Source organism: Trypanosoma cruzi, genomic scaffold (assembly GCF_000209065.1).
Source record: "Trypanosoma cruzi strain CL Brener 1047053517087 genomic scaffold, whole genome shotgun sequence".
Classification (NCBI taxonomy): Eukaryota; Euglenozoa; class Kinetoplastea; order Trypanosomatida; family Trypanosomatidae; genus Trypanosoma; species Trypanosoma cruzi.
Genome location: NW_001849447.1, coordinates 512,111 through 532,379, shown reverse-complemented (window position 1 = coordinate 532,379; position 20,269 = coordinate 512,111). Strand labels below are relative to the sequence as shown.

The following is a 20,269-nucleotide window of genomic DNA, read 5'->3' as shown; positions in this document are numbered from 1 at the left end:
CGGCAGAAATGTACATATTGCAAAAGGCGTTTCCTCGCGCTCTTGAACTTTGCACTTCGCACGGAGTGACACTTACAGATGAAATGGCGGAGTCGATGTCTTCAGATGTAAACTGTTCAAACCTATCGGGGGAGGAACGGAACGCGTTATTGCGGCAGATTGCCGGTATTGCAAAGGACCAGGGGAACTGGAACCTTGCCTGTAAGAAGTACACAGAGATTGGTGAACGGTTGAAGGCAATGAAGATGTTGATGCGTGGGGGTGATGTAAAGAAGGTCATTTTTTTTGCGAGTCACTCTCGAAATACGGAAATTTACACTCTTGCGGGGAATTTTTTGCAGTCCCAGAACTGGCACACGGATTCAAATATCTACAAACATATCGTTCTTTTTTACACGAAGGCAAAAGCTTTTAGTAACCTTATCTCTTTTATTGATGCCTTTGCTCAACTACAGATTGACGAAAACCGCAACTATTACGAGGCGTGGTGTGCGCTTAATGAATGTGTGCAAGTTTTGGAGCGTAACCGAGACGCTGTGTATGGAGGCAGCAGTATTATGGCAAAAGAGGAGGGTCTTCGAACGCGCCGTGATATTGTCCAACAGGTAGTGATGGCGCTGAAACTACTTGTTGACAGCGCATCTGACGAGAAGAAAGCGAAGGAGCTTATCGCTGTTTGTTCTGACCTCATCAAACGCTCTCGACCAAGTCACCAGGACAGTGCGAATGTTTTGGCGGCCATTCGAATCGGAGACGTCTTTGCACTTCTTGTGCGTTACTATTATGAAAACGCTCGGTCAGCGAAGGATGCGATGAGGGTCATGGAGAGTATGTTGAAGCATGCCGTGCAACCGCGGTTTTTTGTGGAGCGGGATTTGCTAGAGGCGGTGTGTGCCGCAAATGGTCGAAATGTCGCTGAGTTTCTCGTTGAAGACGCCGCGGCAGCTTCTGCCAAAGGCAAAGGCGGAAACCACGAGAGCATTGAGGAGGAGGTCGCGGGATTGTAGTGAATCCCGGCAGATAATTCTTCTGTATGAGAGAAGAATGGAGAGAGAGAGAGAGAGAGAGAGAAGATGTGAAGAACAACGACAAGGAGGGAAAATGAAGGAATAAAAAAAGAAGACAAAATGCGGAGGGTAATGTGAAATGCAAAGAAAAAGAATGGAATGAAAAGGAAAATGGTCTGAAAGGCGTCCTACATATATATGTATTCGGAGCAGAATGTACAAGACTCCCGATTCCCTGACGAAGTGTTCTATCAAGGCGAGGAAATGTGACCGGCTTTTAAATGTTTTTTTCCTCTTCTTTTTGTTGTTTTTGTTGTTTTCCGTGGTGACAGCTAAGTCAAACCAACACTGTGCTTTCTTTTTGTCTTTTAGAGTGGTTTGAGGCGAGGAGAAGCATTGATGGTTTGGTATATTTTTTCCATTTGAAATAATTTCTGTTGATGGGCGTGGACATATGTTTCTTATCTTCTGCTTTTGTTCTTTGCCTCTGCCGCAGCCACTGCATTGCCAGAATTGAGGTATGCTCTTCTGCTTCTTCTTATGTCTGGATTCTCTTTTTTTTATTGTAGAGCCTATCGAGTAGCAAAAGGAGGAGGAGGAGAAGTCCCGGAGAGTGTGTGACTGAAAGAGGAGGGAATTTGCGGCCAATGAGCGGGGCTGGTGAGGAGGAGCAGCGCGTCGTGGCTTCGCCCCTACCCAACTTGCGGTTGCTGAATCCCGCCGGAGCTTATGTTCAGGGGGGCGCCGATGCACGGCGGCAGCGGGGGAATGTGGATCACAACGAGGTGGCCCCTACAATATGGGGCGCAGCTGCTGCGGGGCCAAAAATCCCGCGGCGGCATTACAAGAGTGCGGCCTTATGGCAGCGGTTCTCTCCGTCAGACCCACAAATGCCAGAAGAATGTTATCGATATCAGCAACACTCGTGGGATTTGCACGCCTCTGTGCCGGTTGCGCGGGTACAAAATGTGGAGTTCCCGTTTTCTTCTCGTTTTCCTGATTGTACGGGGAATTCACTGTTGAGCTCCGTGGCATCATCATCGAAGTGTCGTCTGTCGCCGATTGGCACTATGAATGGCAAATCGGACAAATTTGTTCCTGTTGGTGGTGTTGTGCCGCAAGATACAACTTCACGCCGTGCGCGGGTCAAAACGAGCGAGGATCTTTTGTTTAGACAATCGGGTCGTCATGTGCCGCTTCCTGAGGCACGAGTCGTTCATCCACAGGGATTTCGTATCCTTAAGGGCCGTAGTGCGGTGGAGCGGTCGTTGCGTAGCTACTTTCGTTTGCCTCCTGCACCGAGTTTGCGTCTTATCCAAGAACGTTTGCGCACACAACGACAATTGTTGGCCGTTGAAACAACGGAAGATGAAGAGGAGGCACGATTTTTTTTCAATCTCATGGAGGCCCCTCTACGGCAATCCCATGTTTTGCTTGACGGTTATCTTCTTCTTTGCGCGAGCGGACAGCCAGAGCCGGAGGCGGTGGAGGAAGTAACGCTGCAGCATACTCATCTCGTTGGTGTCATTGAGGACGACTTAACTCATTTTCAGAACCTGCGCTTTCTTGATGTGAGTGAGAATGAGCTTCTGCTGGAGCACCTACTCTTTTTGACCGGTCTTGAGGTGCTGCATCTCCCATATAACAAGATTGACTCGTTAGCAGGCGTTGCACGGGTAGTCATGGAGCAACGGCTGCAATCCACAAATAGTAGCAACGCTTACCTCAATCGTGGCGGTGTCCGTGGAAGCGGTGTTGGTGCCATGGACAGTGCGGTGCACGGCAGTAGATCCATTAGGAGTGCTGCAGCTTATTATGCTCAAGAAAAGAAAAAGACAACTATTGACTCCAACGATGGTGTACGATGCCCTACACCAATAATGAGAGAACAGGATGTCAAAAGCAATTTTCATGCGGCTGAGAACACCGGGTATTACTCGCCACACCAAAAAACAGCGGGACTTCCTTGCCAACCTTCAGAGTGCAGTATGCATGATGTTCTTTTGCCAAAATTACATGCTCTGAACCTTTCCTTTAACAAGATACCTTCCTCGGACATTTTGCATCTAGCATACTTTCCATTTCTTGAAAAACTTGACTTGAGTGGAAATAATTTGCGCGTTTTGCCGGAAGACCTTGCGGATCTTACAGGTGTGACACATTTTGCACTTGAGCGAAATCATTTTCGAGATGGCAATACCGTCTTTGCAGCACTTTCTACAATGCCGGCGCTTATTGAGGTGAATCTGAATCATAACGAACTGCGTCATGTGCCACCGCTTTCCGTGAAAAATGGACGTGGGCTTTGTTTTCCATCAATAGAGGTGATTGGTTTGGGGTACAACCGTTTTAGAGGTGTGCGGAACGTGGTAGCGCTTACGGAGCTGGTGCGGACGTTACAACGGGTGATGCTTGCAGGAAACCCCATTGCGCGCAAAAGTAAAGAGCGTGGCGCGGCGCATTCGGTCTTTGCGCAGGCGGTAATGAATCTTTACTGGGAGCAAGCCGGCCTGCAGACTCTCAACAAGGGTGAATTTAGCACGATGAATCGTTTTAGCAACGACGTTCCATATGAAGACACGTCAATGCTGCACACAAGGCAACAATGTAAAAGTGAGACGGACAATGAAAAAGAGATGACCAGGAGTGAATACCATGGATTGGGCAGTCTTATTAGTTCATGGCAGCGGCCCAGGATGACGTCTGGCTCAAAGGTTTCTTCACGATGCCAAACCGAAAATTTTGAGAGCGAGGGCGATGCCGCCCACCTCAGTGGTTCCGTATCCGATAGGCCGTATACTCCATTCATTTCCCCATCGGCAGGGGGTGGCAGCACCATCAACAATCTTTTTTGGTATGGCGATGCAGAACCGCCACCCTCGCGGGGCACAGCGACTTTGGGCCGTGATGGCACTCTACCAGAACTTCCAACCCCATTGCTGCTGCGATTTGTGGAGCTTATTTTTGAAGATACGGTGATGAAGAAGCAAAAGCCGGGTTACTTCTGCTCCAAGTGGCGCCAAACGACAATGGAGAGTGAGAATCAAAGGCGTATGACGGCAGACGGGGGGCACCTGTCACGGTTGGTGCATCCTAAGACGGGTCTCGTCACTTTGCCAAATTACAATGAATTTATGGACATTTATCGTCTCCTAGAGGATCCGCCCTTGTCGCGCCCTGGGCTTAGAAGGCGCCGGTATGCTACATCACGCGGAAGAAGGCGGAGGCAGATGGCCGATATTGCGGTGCCCAAAGAGGCGGCTGACGACACAAAAGAGGAAGAAATGGAAAAGAAGAGTGAAGAAGAAAGAGAAGAAGTTGTGACACCCAAACCAGTGGACATGCAGAGCTCGGGGACGGAGGGAGAGTACGAGATGGATGAGTCCTCATCAGAGAGAAGCGTGTCTCCTCAGGACGTCGTGTTCATGACGGGTGTGCCTCTGCAAGGGGAGCGTGCGTCAGGCCCAAAGAAGTGGGGGAAAATTAAACCAAAAAAGGTTGTGGTGCAGGAATTCCCTGTTGAGGATTCTTGTGGGGGCTCCAAGGAGAAAGAGACACCTCTGCCTGACCCCACTGAGCATGCGAATAAGAGAGAAGTGAAGGGACAGAGGGGCCAGCAAAGGCGGAAGCAGTCAGAGCATTCTCATGAGCGTTTTCCTCGGGATAGAAAGGAACAGAAATTCTCGTCAGCGGTACCGGAGCCTCCCAGTACGAATGTTCGCATACTTATGAATGAACTTCGTCGCATGCTGCGTCGCCCTCTTCCATCTTTGCCTTCCGTTTCCACAAAAAAGGGCAAGTAGCAGTGTCCCAAGGGGGCTCTGAAGAAATTAAAGAGGAAGAAGAAGGGATGTTTAACAAATGTGAGTCTTTTTTCTCTGGGTGACCGGGTCTTTTTGAATTCTTTTTCTCAAGTTTGTGGGTTGTGACGTCATTGAAAGCTCCTTTGGCGATTTATGTATAATAATGTATGCATTTCTGAATTGTGGCAAATGCGTGAGTGGGACGCCGTTGTGTGGTGTAAATTAAGGCGATCTTAACCCTGATACTCTGTTCATTATGATTTCCCGTAGTTTTTTTTGACGGAGAATTGGATTCGAGCAAAGGGGCAAAAACACACACACACAAAAAAAAAAAAAAAGAGGGTGAGAACACAATACTTATCGTAAAGGCGCAATTTTTCCTCTTTCGCGTCATCGCCCCTTGTTGTTTTCTGCTGCGTGGCGTGGGGTTTATTTACAAGGAACACTACGCTTTTTTTGTTGTTGTTGTTTTTCTCTTTATCTTTTTTTCTAAGTTGCTCAGCGCAGGCAAAGGGCACCGGAGGCTGCTGCAGCTTAGACGTTCTTTTTAAATTTCTTTATGCGGAAGCGAAGACCACGCTCTACCTCGACGCGATCAGGTGGACCGGGGGGATGCCGCCGTCTGGGTGGTGTCTGCCGTCAAGAAAAGGCGGAGAAGAGGCAATCACCGCTGGCGCCTTCGCTGGCTGAACGGCCTGCGAACACAAACAGGCTTTCACAACATGATTGCAGAAACCATGAGCGCGAAAGGAGGTCGCAACCGGCGTTGTGGAATGACTTAAGTCATCCATCTGCTTCTTGTCCTTCCTTGCACCAGTTGCAGGACCAACCTGTGTTCTGCTTGCCGCACTACCGATGGTCGCCGCTGCATACATCCTACGCTCAAGATGTGGTGCGGGAGCATGAGGCTGTTATTCGATGGTACGAGGAGAAGCTCCGACCATGTGACGTAAAAATAGACGATGAATTTGCAGTTGCGTGGCTTGCAACAGCAAGGTCTAGACGTGATGCGCTGCTCAATTTTGTACAAGAGCATCGCTCGTTGTATGGCTCTTTAGACGCAGAAAAACTACAAGAGATGGAGGTATGTCTGCTTCGGCTCTCGCTATGTGTGAAGAGGGCGGAGCAAAATTGGAATTTAGGCTCATTCATTTCTTCTTTAGGCACGCCACTGGGGAATTCTAGAATGGCACCTCAACAGGCTGTGGCGCGGGAGAAGCACATTAGCTTTGCAAGACCTTTATCCCATTTTTTTTCTTCCGCACCATTGACTGAAAATGAAGATCCATTGTGTGGTTTAGCATGCCCCTTTTCTGCAGAAGGGAATACTGCGGATGGAGATGGAAACTCTACGGATGCCCCGTACACAGGAAGGACCAGTGGCGTCTATTACGGTAATATTTCTTCTTCACCAACGGTGGTTAACGCAGTTTCTTCTTTGGAGTATATTCATGAAGACGAAGCAAACACTTCATCGTGGCAAAAAGAGAAACACGGACAGTGGTTGAGTGGCGTAATTGCTACTGAGAACGGAGCCGAAAATGTGAAGACTGCCGTTTCCTTTCCGTACGGGTCTCTGCCGTCTTTCTTCTTCGCGTCTGGTCCAGGTGGGTGGCGGCGGAGAGAACTGCAGGGCCTGTGGATCTTTTTGTTGTACATTTTTTTGCTTACCACATGCTGTTTGCTTCTTTTCCTGGCTGCTTTCTGGCGGTGGTCATAGTGGTGCGAACGAGGCGGATCCACATGTCTTTTACCCTTATGACGGGATGGAAGGAAGTGTTGGGGGAGTGACTGCTTCCCTTCGTCCGTTTTTTTTTTTTTTTTTTGGTTTTGTTTTTTTCTTAGATGCGGATTTCTTTTTTCTTTCTGTGTGTGTGCGTGGCGCTTATTTTATGTCCGCATTGTGTGAATTTGCATGGAATTATCGAGATTTGAATGCGGATTGCCTTGTGGGCTTTCACCTTGTTCATTCATGTCCACTGGTAGAGTGTGCTGGGGGTGATTGGCAGGCTTGTGCCACAGAAACAAAAAACAATCGTGCCGAGCCGTAGTGGGGTATTAGTGCGTCAATTGCTTAAATGAACCAGGGGGATATCCACACCGTCGTTCACTGCGCATGAATGTCCCTCCCTCCCTTTTTTTTTTCTCCTGCCAGGGATGCACGATGGAGAGCAACAAAAGGGAAGGAGCATCCGAGGCGGGGCCGCCCCTCCTGCATGAGGAGGAAAGGTCTCACAGTAAACGTCGTCATACTCGTCGCTCGAAAGACTCTTCAGCAATGCGATCCGTCCCTGCCTCTGTTTCCGATGCAACTTTGGCGGTGCCGCCAGTGATGGCCAGGGCCGTGGCGTCAAAGAGGATTGACGTCATTGTGCGGGGTGTACTGGAGGGTGCGGAGTGCCACGAGGCGGACGCTCTCTTTGCACGCACGTACTGGGTACATGGCACAGATTGGACGCCGTTGACGAGCGTGTCACACAGCGAAGAGCCTTCTACTGCCTCGCCGCTTGTGAAACCGCTGGAACGTCAGACGCATAGCGAGGTGATCACACAGCTCTCCTGGTCCTCCAACGACCCATTTGCACGTTTTACGTGGTCAGCCCCGTTTGAGTGCGCTTTGCGTGGCACGAACCCACATGGATGGCCACAACTTGTGGTGACGCTGCACACTATTTCACGCGTATTGCCGCCGAATAAGCCACCGCACTCAGAGAGTGGAATTTGTGGTGGGGAGCAGTGTTTGTCATACAGTCGTTGTTTTATTCCGTTGCGTAGCGGTACTTATCGCAAGAAGCTGCCCCTGCTACAGTTGGTGCCCAACACACGAAAACTGGCGTGGATTGGGTGGTGGACAGGAGAGCGATTGGAGCTGCGGGATCCGACATTTCTGTGCAGCGGGGAGGATCGCGGTTTGCTGAAAGCTGCCCCACTGCTTGGGCACGTCTCATTGTCGCTCTCGGTGATAGTCAATGGTTTCATGGAGTGCGGCATTGAGCCGTGAGAGAGATCGTTTAGCCCAAGTTGTGCGAACGGACAGAGTGGACGGTTGGCGATGAAGTGGAAGTGTGGGATGGCCGCGGATAGATGTGCCGTTGGAGGGAATGAAGGAATGAGAAGAAGCATAAAGAGAAATATGCCTTTGGCAGAGTTTTGTGTGTTTTTTTTAATGTGGGCGCGGTGGCTGGGGGATGACAAGTTGCTTGTGGAGCCTAATTCATTAGGCGATGCTGATAACAACAACAGTTGACAAAAGACTAAAAAAAAAAAAAAAGAAAGAAGGGCCCTGATTACACATTTATCTGCTTTATTTATTTATTTATTATTATTTTGTCTTATTTTTCAATGCGTGAAGTAAATTGAGGTGTAGAGGAGAAGAGGAGAAGAGGAGCGAGGAGAGGGGGATTGATTGGTCCGGTTCTCTGCTTGCACCCCGTCCAGTGGCCACGTACACCGTTGTGTTCGAGCGAATAAAACGGTACAAGAAGGAAAATCTGCACACGGAGTGGAGGAACAGCAGACAATCCAACCAACAACCCTCCCCTTTTCCTCCACTCCCGCCAACACACACACACACACACACACACACACGGAAAGACACCTTTATAAACAGGGTAAAAGGAGATTGTAGGCTGAGTGAAGCACTCCAACAACAAGAGCAAGAAATATATATACAAACAGCAAAGAGATAGTGCGTCATATCTTTTCTAGATGGAGCAGTTTCCAAGTGCAGATGAAATAATGAGGAACCCAACAAGGAGACGTGGGTTTGTTGAGAAAGGCAAATTTATCAAAATATTGCCTCGTGGTGTGTTTTACGCAAGATTGGCTTTTTTATTTCTGGCTTTTTTCTTTCTCTTTGCTGATTCCACTGCTGCGCTCCCGCAATGTGCATGGATATTCGGCGTCGATGAGGGCGAGACTTCAACCAATGTGCTGCAGCGTGAATGGGAACCTGACGCATGTGTTGGTAAGTATTTTACGCTTAAAGCGCTTCCTCCCATTTTACCAGGTCTTGTTATTCCCAGCGTCCATCATCTTGTCGTGCAGTTTACGCCCACCGTCACGGGCCTGACGAAGGAAGAGGTGCGCTACGTTTCACAGGAATTGAGTGTTATGTGCGATGTATTCACGCCGGTCTGTGAAAAGGCCTCTGTGTACTACGTTGTACACGGAACAGCGAAAGGGGAAGTCACGAACGATACGACGACGACGACGACGACGACGACGACCACCACCACACACAACAAAAGTAAGGCACCCGCTCCAGTTGCACCTTCATGTCCTCCTGGTGGTATCCTTCCAGTAGTAAAGACAGAGGTCATGGTCCCCACTCGTATTGAACCAATGAGTTACGTGGGCAACTGCGCTGCTCCGCGGCGGATTGTCATCAGCAATGTGGGTGACGAGCAGAATAAATATTTTTCCGTTGAAAATGGCACCACTCTCTGGTTTGATCGTCGCAGTGAGAACCAAGAAGAGGGTGTTTTTAGCGTCAATCTTACCGTCTACTGCAACGAGGTGGCGTCTTGCTTTAATGTCAAGGCAACTTTTTTCGTTGTGAATCCCCCTTCCCCGACCAACTGCAGCCATGAATACGGTTTTCACTTGGCTTTCTCGCAGAGCGTCCTTTTTACGATTACACCACACGCAGAGGATAATTGTCCGGCTGGGCAAAAGGCCGTCTTTACTCCCATATCGTTGCCGAAATACAATGCGGAAAAGTTCCGACTGGACAGAACCACTGGTCAGTTTAATTACACCGCACCGAATGGACCAAATGTGACCTCCGATGCGTTTGTGTTCGTCATTGGTTGTACAACCGACGCTGGTGAGGCTGGTCGACCACTGTGCACAGGACATGCCAGAATTCTTATAACATCCGCGCCCTCGCCGCCACCGCCACCTTCTCCAAAAGAAGAGGTCATATGCCCGGGAAATTTTGTGTTCAGTTATGGAATAGACGGTGAAAAGAGTGACGTGCCAGGCACATACAACCTTTTTCTGGAATCCAGTCGTGGTGAAAATGCTTCTTTCTGCCCCAGCAATAATTACACCAATGCCGAGTTGCGAGCGCCAACACGTAATGGGACAATAAATAATTTCAACAGTACGACGGGAAGTTTTCAATACGAGCCGTTTGGCAAATCAATTGATCATTTTGAGTTTGCGCTCACATGTGAGACAGAAAATGTATGCCATGGTACTGCCACAATGCAACCTTGCAACAAATCCGCCCCGACACCGGAGTACCCATCCAATGTATATGAAATTGGAAAGATTGTTTGCAAGGGTAACTGTGACGTCTCCGCATGGCGTTCTTCACCGCGTTATCCGGGTCTTTTTGATGTTACCGATGGGCCACAGGGGAACCGCAGCCAATTGACGCCCCGCCACGATGGCAAGTCACCGGATGATATGGATTTTGAGGTTAGTGTGGAGGGGAACTCGTTGTTATTGCGGGCATATACAATTATTGGTAATATGGCTGCCCGATTTGTGACATTCATACCCGTTGAAAACCCGAAGAGCGCATTTTTGACGTCAGCCCAGGTACCCAAAGGTGCGCATCCCTCTTTCAATGCGACATGCCTTGATCAGCAGGCACAATCTGGAGTTGCCTCATCCATCTGGACCTGGGATGATGACTCTGAACCCGACGGTGGGACCCTTTTGCATGGTCATCTCAATACCGTGTCAGGGGAGTACAAGAGTGGAGAGAATTACTTTCAGAAATTTGGCGGAAAGCATCAAGACTGCGATGTGTATCGCCTCGATCCGTGCAAGTACGCCCCAATGCTCACGCCTGCTTCTGTTATGGATGCCTCAGACCCCAAAAACAAGGACGCGGTATCTGCCATTGATTGGAAATTGTATGTGAATAATTGCGATGCCACGTGGGTGGGGAATGTTTCTCTTAACCGTCTTCGCACGCTACGTAATAGTGCGACAAACGAACCACTTTTTAACGTCGTGAATAAAAGTCTGCTAGTGGGCACGATTTATACACAGGTTGTCAAACCAGCGAGTTGGGAACCACCCTACAACGGTATTTTGTCCATGTCGCGAGTGTACACGGTACGTATTTCAATCGACTACTCCATCGGCACCAGTGTTGAAGTGTCTCATGTGAACTATTCGTCAAGGGCTCAAAAAGGAGCGACACCCGAAACGAAGAAGGATAAAACACGACGGATGAAATCAGGAACTAAATCGTCGATGGACTTCTCCATGCAGTCTGACGGTTTTGCTCAGGATTCCTTCAATGTCTCTGTCGATGTGCAATTCGCTGCAGGAGAAGACCCAAGGACGGGAGAACGTCTTTACGGCTACTCATTTCTGATATATCCGTACCAATTAAATTACTCCCAAATTATTTACAGCGTGCCAACGCTGGTTCACGTCAACGCCGCCAAGCTGCGTGTTGCGGCGTTGGAACTTCTGAATGCCTCGTGGAGGACCCCAAACCTACAGGATTGCGCCCAATGTACTGGAAAGGCCGTGGCATGTGAGGGTACTGGGTCTGGCCTTGACCTTGACTGTGATTCCATTATCCGCTTTGAGCCGGTAGGAAATGTATCTCTCTTTCCACAGTTTGTCTTGAACAATAAGGGAGGGGGACAATTTGTCAACATTTCTCTTGTAGCACGCGTGATTGGCAGTGGGACGGCGCAATCTGCCACCGGATATCCCGAAGGGTCATTTGCGATACGTTTAAAATTTGCTTCTTCTGAGACCATTATTATCAATGTGCGGCAGGTTACATACATTACAAGTGTTAACAGCATCGCACACCGTGTGCTCTGCCGCTCATCCGCGTACTGGCCTGTGCCTGATGTTTTTGGTGGTTCAGTCCCTGCTAAACCATTTAACAGCACTCAGCTGTTAAATGACATCCTTAGTGAACCTTTGGATCAGAAGGGCAAAGCCAAAGGGAAGCCGTATTACGGCCCTCCAAAATCTTTACACACAGACGCTTTTTGTTTCTCACATGTTGAGCCCCATCGACCGGGGCGTGTCGTATTGAATAGCATAGCCACCACAGTTAATGAGGATGGTGATACTTCTGGATCATCAACTGTAAAATTGTCTCTCTGCGCTGCTTCGAATGAACAGCTGTACGGAGTAACAGACTGGGTATATGTGACGTTACATGATAAAGCGAGGCCTCTGGATTCATCAACTATTGCGAAAATGTCGCTTGAATACCTTGTTCTTTCTGTTAATGCAGAGGACGTTTTGGGTGTGTTTCAATCCGAGGAAATGAATAGTAGGAATGGGCAATCAAAGTTGTACTTTCTGCTGGATGGAGCATCTTCGCCGGATATAATGAGCGGTGGTGAATTGGGAGAAGAGGGGGAGCGTCGACGATGGATGGGCGAGACCCCAGTGGGAAATTCAACGGTGTACTTGCGGTGGGAGAAGTACGCCGCATTCTTACATTACCGTCGCATTTATCTCCAGCCGTGCCAATCCGACAACCAAACGAAGGAATGTGTGACAGAACCGTTTCATTTCGCATTTATTCCAGGTTCACTTTTGCATCGTGGCAGTAAAGTTCGTGTGACGTTTTACCTCCACGCAGGCGTGCGTTATACTTCTACCGATGATGTCAGTGACTCGTGGGTGGAGGAACACATTGCCATAATCCCTGTCTCGGCGCAAATTTCATCAGCATCACGTTTTGACCGTGACGTGTACACCCCACGTGTGGTGCCACAGAGGCACATCAGGCACAGCAACAAGATGGCAAGAACTCTGTTCCTTGTTTTTGCTTTGGCCATTGTGGCTGTTCTGGCAGCTTCGTTTTGCATTGAAACACATTATAGGCGTGCCCTGCACTTTGCGAAACGTCGCCTGCGGCAGCAATCTGCCAATACAAAAGAAAACGCTCCGCGTGAGAGGCCATTGGGGCAAGCTTTTGCACCTCCACAGGAACAAAACGGTACTACCCACAAAAACGATCTTGGTGTGGGTGGCGGAATGTCTGGTGGGCATTTTGAAAATCGATTGGCGCCTTCTGGCATCCTAACACGATACGGCGTGGTGCAGTTGGAGCCAACCCGCGTAGAGGGGTCGGAGGAGGATTCTGGATGCGCGGTGGCTCCGGCTAGTACGCCCGTATAACGCGTGGGAGAAGACATTTTTTGCGTATGCGAAGAGGTTCAGAGAAAAAAGACGAGTGGATTGGCATAAAAATAGTGGCGAAGAAAGAAATAGCATTTCAATGCAATACATCTGCATATGATGGTAAATAAAAAGAAAGGATTAGGAATGAAAGTAAGGAGAATTAATTAAACGCATTGAGGTGTGAAGCGGATGGGCGCCATGGTGAATACATTTGTGTTTTGTCTTTTTTCCTTTCTTTCTTTTTATGTGTGCGTTTTTTTTTCTTGAACCTTTGTATACGCTGTGTGAGATACACCGCTTTCTCTGGATTTCCATTCACTTTTTCGATGCATATCAAGGGAACCATCTGTCTGTGCATATACGCATGCGTTCACTTCTCCAACATTCTTTTCTCCTTTTTTAAAAAATTTTCTTTTGCGCCTCGTTGTGTGCCTCCATTTATTTACGCTGTTCTCTCTTGAGGCTTAACGTTACCGTATGAATAATAATATGGATTTATATATTAAATGGGCCGAAATGAGGCAATGCAACCCCTCTTTTTTTTTTCTTTTTTTTTTGGGGGGGGGGGGGGGGAATTGTTTCACGCATTCACTTGGGTGCTGTACTGTGATTAATAATAGGGCGCAGTGGTGGATGTGGTGGCGGTGGAGAAGTGGGATGCGCATACATAGACGCATCGCGGTTTGGGCACACACGCAAGAAGGAAAAGTTAAAGAAAGTGCGTATAAATTTATTAGCAACGGGGCTTATTATTATTATTATTATTATATGAAAACAAAAACAAAATGATGGAGGGAAAAGAACATCATACCGAAATGGAGAGGGTGGAATGATGGGAGAAACACCGAGCCCTATTTTTTTATTTTTATTATTATTTGATGCTATTATTTATTTCTTATTGTCGTGTATTTTTTTTTTTTTTCTTTCCCTTTCTCGCTGCCTTTTTTGTATTGCAGTTTGGACCCATATTTCTTTACGGTGTTTTTGCCGCCATCATTGGGAGACGGCGGCTGGTGACGGTCCTTTTCACATCTCTTTGCCTTTCGCCCTCTCTTTTTTTTTTTAAATTTGCGTTTCCTGTCAACTTTCTTCTGTCGTTTTTTTTTTTTTTCCCCTTTCATACCTATGCACACACCGTGTAGTTTTTGTGCTGGTTGCTGGCATACGTACGTAGATCTATTACAATCTCCTTTGAGGGTAGAGAGAAAGGTCTTGTTCTGTGTGCGTGCGGTGGCTCATTTTGGTTCCCATCCTTCCGTGCCCGCACCGGTTTATTTATTTGTTGTTGTGCGGGGGATCTCGAGCGGACAACAGAGAACTTCTTCGAAACGGTTACCGGTCCCAAGGAAAAACGAAAAAAACAAAAACAAAAACAAAAAACTATACGCTTGCACTTCCTCTGTGGCCGCGCTACGGTCCGTTTTCAGTCTGAAGGGCGGAGCGAGGACGCTGGCGACACACAACGCATAATAAAAGGGAGTATAGGGAGGAGGCGGAGGTAAGCAAACAGGGTGTATATATACATATATATATTAAGAAGAGGGATAGAGAGGGAAGGGAAGGACGCAACAACAAAAAAGCAAGGAAAATAAACACGCATACCTGCACACAGAGAGGGAGAGGGAGAGAAAGAGGGGAGGGAGGCGACAGCGGAAGGAAAAAAAAAAAAAAACGGGAGGTACAGTTGGAGAGGGAAAGATAGAGCGTCCCTATTTTATCACACTAGTAATAATAATAATAATAATAATAATAGTTGTTATTATTAGTTTGGCTGCGTGGGAAGACAGATGGAGAAATACACGAAAATACGTGTGCTTGGGAAAGGTAGCTTTGGCAGTGCCATCCTCATCAAGCGGCGCAGCGACAATGCCCTTCTCGTCATCAAGGAGGTCTTTTTGGGAAAGATGAGTAAAAAGGAACGAGAGGAAGCACGTCACGAGTGCCGTCTGTTGCAGCAACTAAGCCACCCGAACATTGTACGCTACGTAGAGCACTTTGAAAACCGAAATAACTTATACATTGTAATGGAATACTGCGATGGGGGCGACCTTCACGCCAAAGTCAAATTGGGGCCCATGAAGGAATCTACCATCTTGTACTATTATTCACAGGTCTGCCTTGCGATGGAATATCTGCATTCACGTCACATTCTTCACCGTGATATCAAGGCAATGAACGTGTTCCTCATGAAAAATGGATCTGTCAAACTGGGGGACTTTGGCATATCTACCGTATTGCGCAACACAATGGGCATGGCGAACACAGTGTGTGGCACACCGTACTATTTCTCGCCTGAAATATGTCGCAACAAACCGTACAATAACAAATCGGATGTGTGGGCACTTGGTGTTCTTCTTTATGAGCTGGCCACGGGGAAGCATCCATTCGACGGGAATAGTATGCAGCAACTAATGCAGCGCATTGTAAAAGGTTCCTATGCGCCATTACCGTCGCACTTCTCCCCTGATTTTCGCAAAATGGTGGACTGGTGCCTGCAGAAGGATCCTTCACGTCGACCCAGTATCAGACAGACGCTCTCGCTTCCTATTATACGGCATTCACTCGAACAACTTGAGGAAAATCTTATGCTCGCCACCCAATGTAAGGTACGGCTTAAAGACATTATAGATTTTGAGGTTGGAGGGGAGAATAATAATGCCAACAACAATAATGCGGCCTGGGAACAAGTGAAACAGGGGCGAGATCCGCAGCGGTATCCGTCGCCATCTTCTAAGCCATTAGAAATGTCCCCCGGGAAAGCGGCAGCCTTGGCGATGGCTCATCAACAAAATGAACATCAACAAGCACCACATCGATCTCCGCAACGCCTGTCGCCAGGTGCCGAAGCTGCCGTGGAGGCTCTTGCGCAACGTCCTGGAGGAAACTTTGCACTTCTTGGTCCTAAACCCGGCGCGGCGCCTTTGGCTGTTGACCACAACCGCATTGAAAACTACCGACGATATTTGTTGCAGCACTATCAAAAAGAGGCGAATGATAACAAAGATGTCGCTCCTGCTCCTGGCGGCAATGGTAATGGTGTTGGTGGGGGTGTTTCTCCCGCCTATGCACCCCAACCAGTTCCAGCACTTCCTTTTCTTCGACAACAACCGCAACAACAGCTGCAGCCGCAGCAACGGAATTTAGCGCCAGCTGCTGTGGAACATCGAAACCAGAATCCGAATGACTCACCCAGGCAAAAGGTTGCGGGGAACGGCGCCGGTGCTGAGGGTTTCAAGGAGCGAATGCAACGTATTGACGCCATCATGCAGCGGTACGCCCAAAATGTAGACCCCAAATCGCGTGAGACAATTCAAGCATACATGAAGCGCAAACAAGAGGAGTACTTGCAGCGGCAGAAGTTAAAACAAGAGCGTATTCAGCAAAGAGAGGAAATGCGAAGGAAGGAGATTGCGAAGGTTATTGAACATCAAAATATCATTGCTCGAGGCGACTTGTTGCATCAACAGCGACAGCAGCAGCAGCAGCAACAACAACAACAGAAAGTGGCTCACCAAAATCCTCTGGCTGTGCAAGTCCCTTTTGCTGCTGCTAATTGTTCTCCATACTCACCACGGAAACAACAGCAACAACAACACGCTGTATTTGGGCGTGATCCGCGGTTTGTGCATCGACCCGTTAAGGAAATGGAATCACCTACACCTTTGCAACGAGCCGAACCTATTAGAAATAACAATAATAATGCTAACAGGCGACGACATGAGGCTGCCGTACCGGGCAAAAAGAAAGTTTTTGCAGCGAATTCTATTCCTGTGGTTGCGTCCCCCAGGAGCCGGCAGCATCCGTCGTTTGATCCGTCGCCACGAGAGGATGAGGCCCGATCTCCTCAGCCGGCTGCTGTCGCTGCTGGGGCCGCTGGCGTCAAGGGTGGCGACAAAAACGTCAACATGAACAGGAGGTTGAGCCCTCCACAGTTAGTTGGTGGAGGGGCGGGTTTGGTTCCTTCAACGAAAGGTGGGAGAGTCGCGGACACGGGTGCCCCTCGACCTTATCCGTCAGCAGCAAGGGGACCTCTACCCATGTTTCAACAAGCAAGACCGCAGGGAATGCTGCGTCTTGTTTCCGCACCGGTTCTTCCTTCGCCTGTGGCGGGCTCTCATGCTAACCGTGAAGATGCTGAGGAGAACGATGAAATTAACAAAGGGAAGAAGGCTGCTGCACCCACACGTTGCCCAGCAAATAGGCTTGTACGTCGCAGCAGTGTCCCATTGCATTCTCATATTGACGATCCAAACGCACCGAATGCAAAGCCTTTTAGTTCACCAGTCGTCGGGAACAAACAAATGATTCGGCCTACGGCTGCCGCCGGGTTTATGCCACAGGGCGTATCACCTCCACAGCGTCATCTTCAGGGGTTCCTGTCGCCGGTCAATTCTCCCCGAAAGGGCTTGATGGTCTTGGGGTCAAAACCATCCCTGATTTCGAAAGAGGATTTGCCTGCTGGAGTGGAGGATCGTCGTCAATATGAGCAAAGGCGTCGGCAACTTTTGCAAAATGCGGATATGAAGCTTTTTCAGGAGGAGCGACCTGAGAGAGCTGATGGTGCATTGTTGCTTCAAGCCCCAAACACCGGTTTAGAAGCTCCCGCTAACAATAATAGGAGAAAGAGCAGTAATAGTCAACTTGTCGATGCCAAGGCACCTTTGCGCTTGGATGTAGCGTCTATGCTGGCCAAAGAAAATCGGGTTGATGAGAAACCACGGAAAAAAGAAGTACCACCGCCAATTGCTCTCGCTCCACTTCAAATACGACAAATGCAGCCATCATTTCCGCAGTGTAGTTCCCCAAATTTTAGTTCTTCACCATTTAAAGGAAATGGGGCACTGCCCGCAAATACTGCTCGGGCTGCGGGTGCGAAGCAGTGTGTGCCGCAAAGCACCGGTGCCGCTGTGGCCCAATTACAACTTGGAATTGGGCAAATGCCAGCTGTTCTTGGCGTCAAGATGCCTCCACAGTCACGTGAACCGCCAGTAGCAGGAGCGGTGCGTCGTGAGAGTTTCAGCCATAACAACTCACAAGGGGAGGGGCTACCGATTCTCCTCGATATTGGTTACGGCTTTTCCTCACCTCGAGAGGATGGTACGAAACAGTCTCAGGTGCCGGGAACCGGTTTAAAAGCCGCCTTACCATCAATTACTGATTTAGGTGCAGAACAGCCCGATGTATTGCAACAGTGGCGAAATGTTGCTGAGAACAATTCAGGTTACAAGGCCGCGCACCGAATTGCGTTTACTCAAATGCAGACGGCTGCAACACAAGAAACTCAAGTATTTAGTGGCGATGATGATGTCCTTATAGCCTTTCAAAAGGCAAATGGGATGCCTTTGAGTATCCCTAGTACGCTTGAGGTGCTTCGAACTTTTCGTGATGGTGAGGCAGATGATTTGGATGTTCCAGTAGAAAAATGCCCCGGTGTATCGCTAGCATTGCTGAAAACGAAACAAAAAAAGAAAAACGAAACCAATTCTTCTGTGAGTCAGCCGAGCGCGACGCCAGTATTGGGCTTATCGTTACCGATTGATACGGAAGATATGGAAAATCAACGTGAAGACGGTAATCCATCGCCCAAGTTGCCGTCATCACCCGCGACAAACAGTAATGCAAACACACCACCCAATTTGTTTGGGTTGGATCGTCGTGATTCGGTGGAAACGGAGGAGCGTGCCGCCATGTTGGCAATTGTGGACGGTATCAATGATGCTCGGGCTAACAATGACCCGGATGGCGCTAACAACAGTGTGACCTCTACCGACCGTCCAAACGAACCCTCGCTTGAAGGCTACCTTGCAATGCTTGACCACCTGAGGGGTCTTCTATATCGTCGACGACCCTCTTCGAAAATGGCGTTTCCCGCCGAAAAAGAAGAAAGAATGGAAAATGAACAAAAAAGGGATGATGATGACGATGATGAGAAGGGAAAAATAATTAAGGTACCGCCGCCATTTGTGGGGAAAAGGAACAGTGATCTTGAGCCATTACGGCCTGGAGGAATTTCTTGCTCCACGGCCGAGGATTTGTCAAAATCACAAGGCCTGCAACATACAAAGGCGTGGAACGCATTGTGCGAGCAACAGGCGAATCAAATCTTGCAATCATTAGGCAAAGATGAGGGGAAGCAGCCTCTAACTCCGGGCTTTAAGCCAAGCGTGGAGGAATACGAAGACAATGCCGAAGAGGAAATAGATGAAGAGGACAATGAGTGATGATGATGATGATGATCTTTGAGGATGCTCTTCCGCTTTTACCACCATGCTGTGGGGTAGTCAGTGATACTTATCGTCGTCTTCTGGATAATGCAGGGTATTTAAGTGGAATATTGGCCGGTCAGGAGCCTCATGATCACGCTGACGTGAATGCAGGCGATGTTTTATTGAGTGCTGAAAAAGTGGAGGGTACGGGAGAGGTCGGTACCTGTGAGATTATTGACAACATGACCTTTTTGGCTCCTGCTGCCTTGGAGGTGGAGGTAGGTGGAGGAGGAGAGGATTCTGAAACCGAGGACGGCTTTACAGTGACTGTTTTTCCTCCCACCACCGAGTCCCGTACTGTTGCGGCGGAAAGACGTGATGGAGCGGTAAAATGAGGCATCTTTTTTTTTTCTTTTTTTACGGCTGTGTCAGTGTGATTTTTTATTGCTTGTATTATTTCGCCGCAGTGGACATTTTTGTGGTGCTGGAGGTTGATGCCGCGGTATTTTTGAGTGTTTTCCCTCGTCATTGCTCTCTGTCGAAGCCCGATTATGCTGCGTAAGCTGAGAGAGGGGATCTCTTTGTTCCTCAACAAGGAGCGAATGAAGAAAAGAAAAGAAAAGAAAAGAAAACAGAAAACGGCGGATGCTTTTGAATTATGACTGAGGCGGGGTAAAGTACGTCCGGTGAACGACACACACATCTTATTTTTAGTGAGTCTGTGGTGTTTTTCTGCGAAGTAAAGGTTGGGGAGTGGGGTGTTGGGTGTGGGGCGTTGCTTTCAGGGGGTGGTGGTGGATTGGGGGAGAGACAACAGCAACAACAACGAAGGAAAAAAGGAGAAGAGGGGGGCAAATTTATTATTCTTGTTGCTTTGTGCTTGTTTATTGCGATTATCATGTTGAACGTTCTCCAAGGCTCTTGGGCCTTCCTACCCACCCCTTTTTTTTTTTTTTGCTCCCCGCCCCCACCTATGTGTTTTCTGTTGTTTTTTTAAAATTTTTTTTTTTTCTCTTCATTTGTTACTGATGTGCTTATTCTTGTTTTGTGCGTGGGGTGTGGATGGTGATGGTCGATTCTTCTCCGCGAGGTGTTTTTTTTTTTTTTGTTGTTGTTGTCGTTTTTT

General features: G+C 48.4%; 6 protein-coding genes across 6 annotated transcripts, besides 20 other annotated features; all 6 read left to right on the top strand.

Moving 5' to 3' along the window:
• Tc00.1047053511283.320 (hypothetical protein, conserved) lies at nucleotides 1-1,007 on the top strand (the record flags this gene model as incomplete). The annotated part of the gene is made up of 1 exon (XM_815864.1): nucleotides 1-1,007. A coding segment is annotated over one exon (1,007 nt), but the record flags the coding sequence as incomplete, so codon positions are not given.
• Nucleotides 1-2,328: a sequence feature (areas merged during assembly that could not be assigned to a particular haplotype. This can correspond to areas where the two haplotypes were merged or to regions with more than two copies in the genome that were merged during assembly.).
• Nucleotides 1,048-1,071: a microsatellite.
• Tc00.1047053511283.310 (hypothetical protein, conserved) lies at nucleotides 1,655-4,810 on the top strand (the record flags this gene model as incomplete). The annotated part of the gene is made up of 1 exon (XM_815863.1): nucleotides 1,655-4,810. One exon carries the CDS (start codon nucleotides 1,655-1,657, stop codon nucleotides 4,808-4,810), a length of 3,156 nt encoding a protein of 1,051 aa, XP_820956.1.
• Nucleotides 2,329-2,455: a sequence feature (areas merged during assembly that could not be assigned to a particular haplotype. This can correspond to areas where the two haplotypes were merged or to regions with more than two copies in the genome that were merged during assembly.).
• Nucleotides 2,456-20,214: a sequence feature (areas merged during assembly that could not be assigned to a particular haplotype. This can correspond to areas where the two haplotypes were merged or to regions with more than two copies in the genome that were merged during assembly.).
• Nucleotides 4,279-4,325: a sequence feature (CT-rich).
• On the top strand, nucleotides 5,370-6,530 carry Tc00.1047053511283.300 (hypothetical protein, conserved; the record flags this gene model as incomplete). Its single annotated transcript, XM_815862.1, has 1 exon — nucleotides 5,370-6,530. The coding sequence occupies one exon, from the start codon at nucleotides 5,370-5,372 to the stop codon at nucleotides 6,528-6,530; it is 1,161 nt and encodes a 386-aa protein (XP_820955.1).
• Nucleotides 6,619-6,653: a microsatellite.
• Nucleotides 6,927-7,811, top strand: Tc00.1047053511283.294 (hypothetical protein, conserved; the record flags this gene model as incomplete). The annotated part of the gene is made up of 1 exon (XM_815869.1): nucleotides 6,927-7,811. The coding sequence occupies one exon, from the start codon at nucleotides 6,927-6,929 to the stop codon at nucleotides 7,809-7,811; it is 885 nt and encodes a 294-aa protein (XP_820962.1).
• Nucleotides 8,114-8,139: a sequence feature (AT_rich).
• Nucleotides 8,371-8,398: a microsatellite.
• Nucleotides 8,519-12,934, top strand: Tc00.1047053511283.290 (hypothetical protein, conserved; the record flags this gene model as incomplete). Its single annotated transcript, XM_815861.1, has 1 exon — nucleotides 8,519-12,934. The coding sequence occupies one exon, from the start codon at nucleotides 8,519-8,521 to the stop codon at nucleotides 12,932-12,934; it is 4,416 nt and encodes a 1,471-aa protein (XP_820954.1).
• Nucleotides 9,011-9,039: a microsatellite.
• Nucleotides 13,684-13,705: a microsatellite.
• Nucleotides 13,792-13,884: a sequence feature (A-rich).
• Nucleotides 14,294-14,316: a microsatellite.
• Nucleotides 14,549-14,580: a microsatellite.
• Nucleotides 14,661-14,689: a microsatellite.
• Nucleotides 14,725-19,158, top strand: Tc00.1047053511283.280 (protein kinase, putative; the record flags this gene model as incomplete). The annotated part of the gene is made up of 1 exon (XM_815860.1): nucleotides 14,725-19,158. One exon carries the CDS (start codon nucleotides 14,725-14,727, stop codon nucleotides 19,156-19,158), a length of 4,434 nt encoding a protein of 1,477 aa, XP_820953.1.
• Nucleotides 16,395-16,437: a microsatellite.
• Nucleotides 19,138-19,174: a microsatellite.
• Nucleotides 19,749-19,775: a microsatellite.
• Nucleotides 20,132-20,154: a sequence feature (AT_rich).
• Nucleotides 20,215-20,269: part of a sequence feature (areas merged during assembly that could not be assigned to a particular haplotype. This can correspond to areas where the two haplotypes were merged or to regions with more than two copies in the genome that were merged during assembly.) that runs on past the window's edge.
• Nucleotides 20,237-20,269: part of a sequence feature (A-rich) that runs on past the window's edge.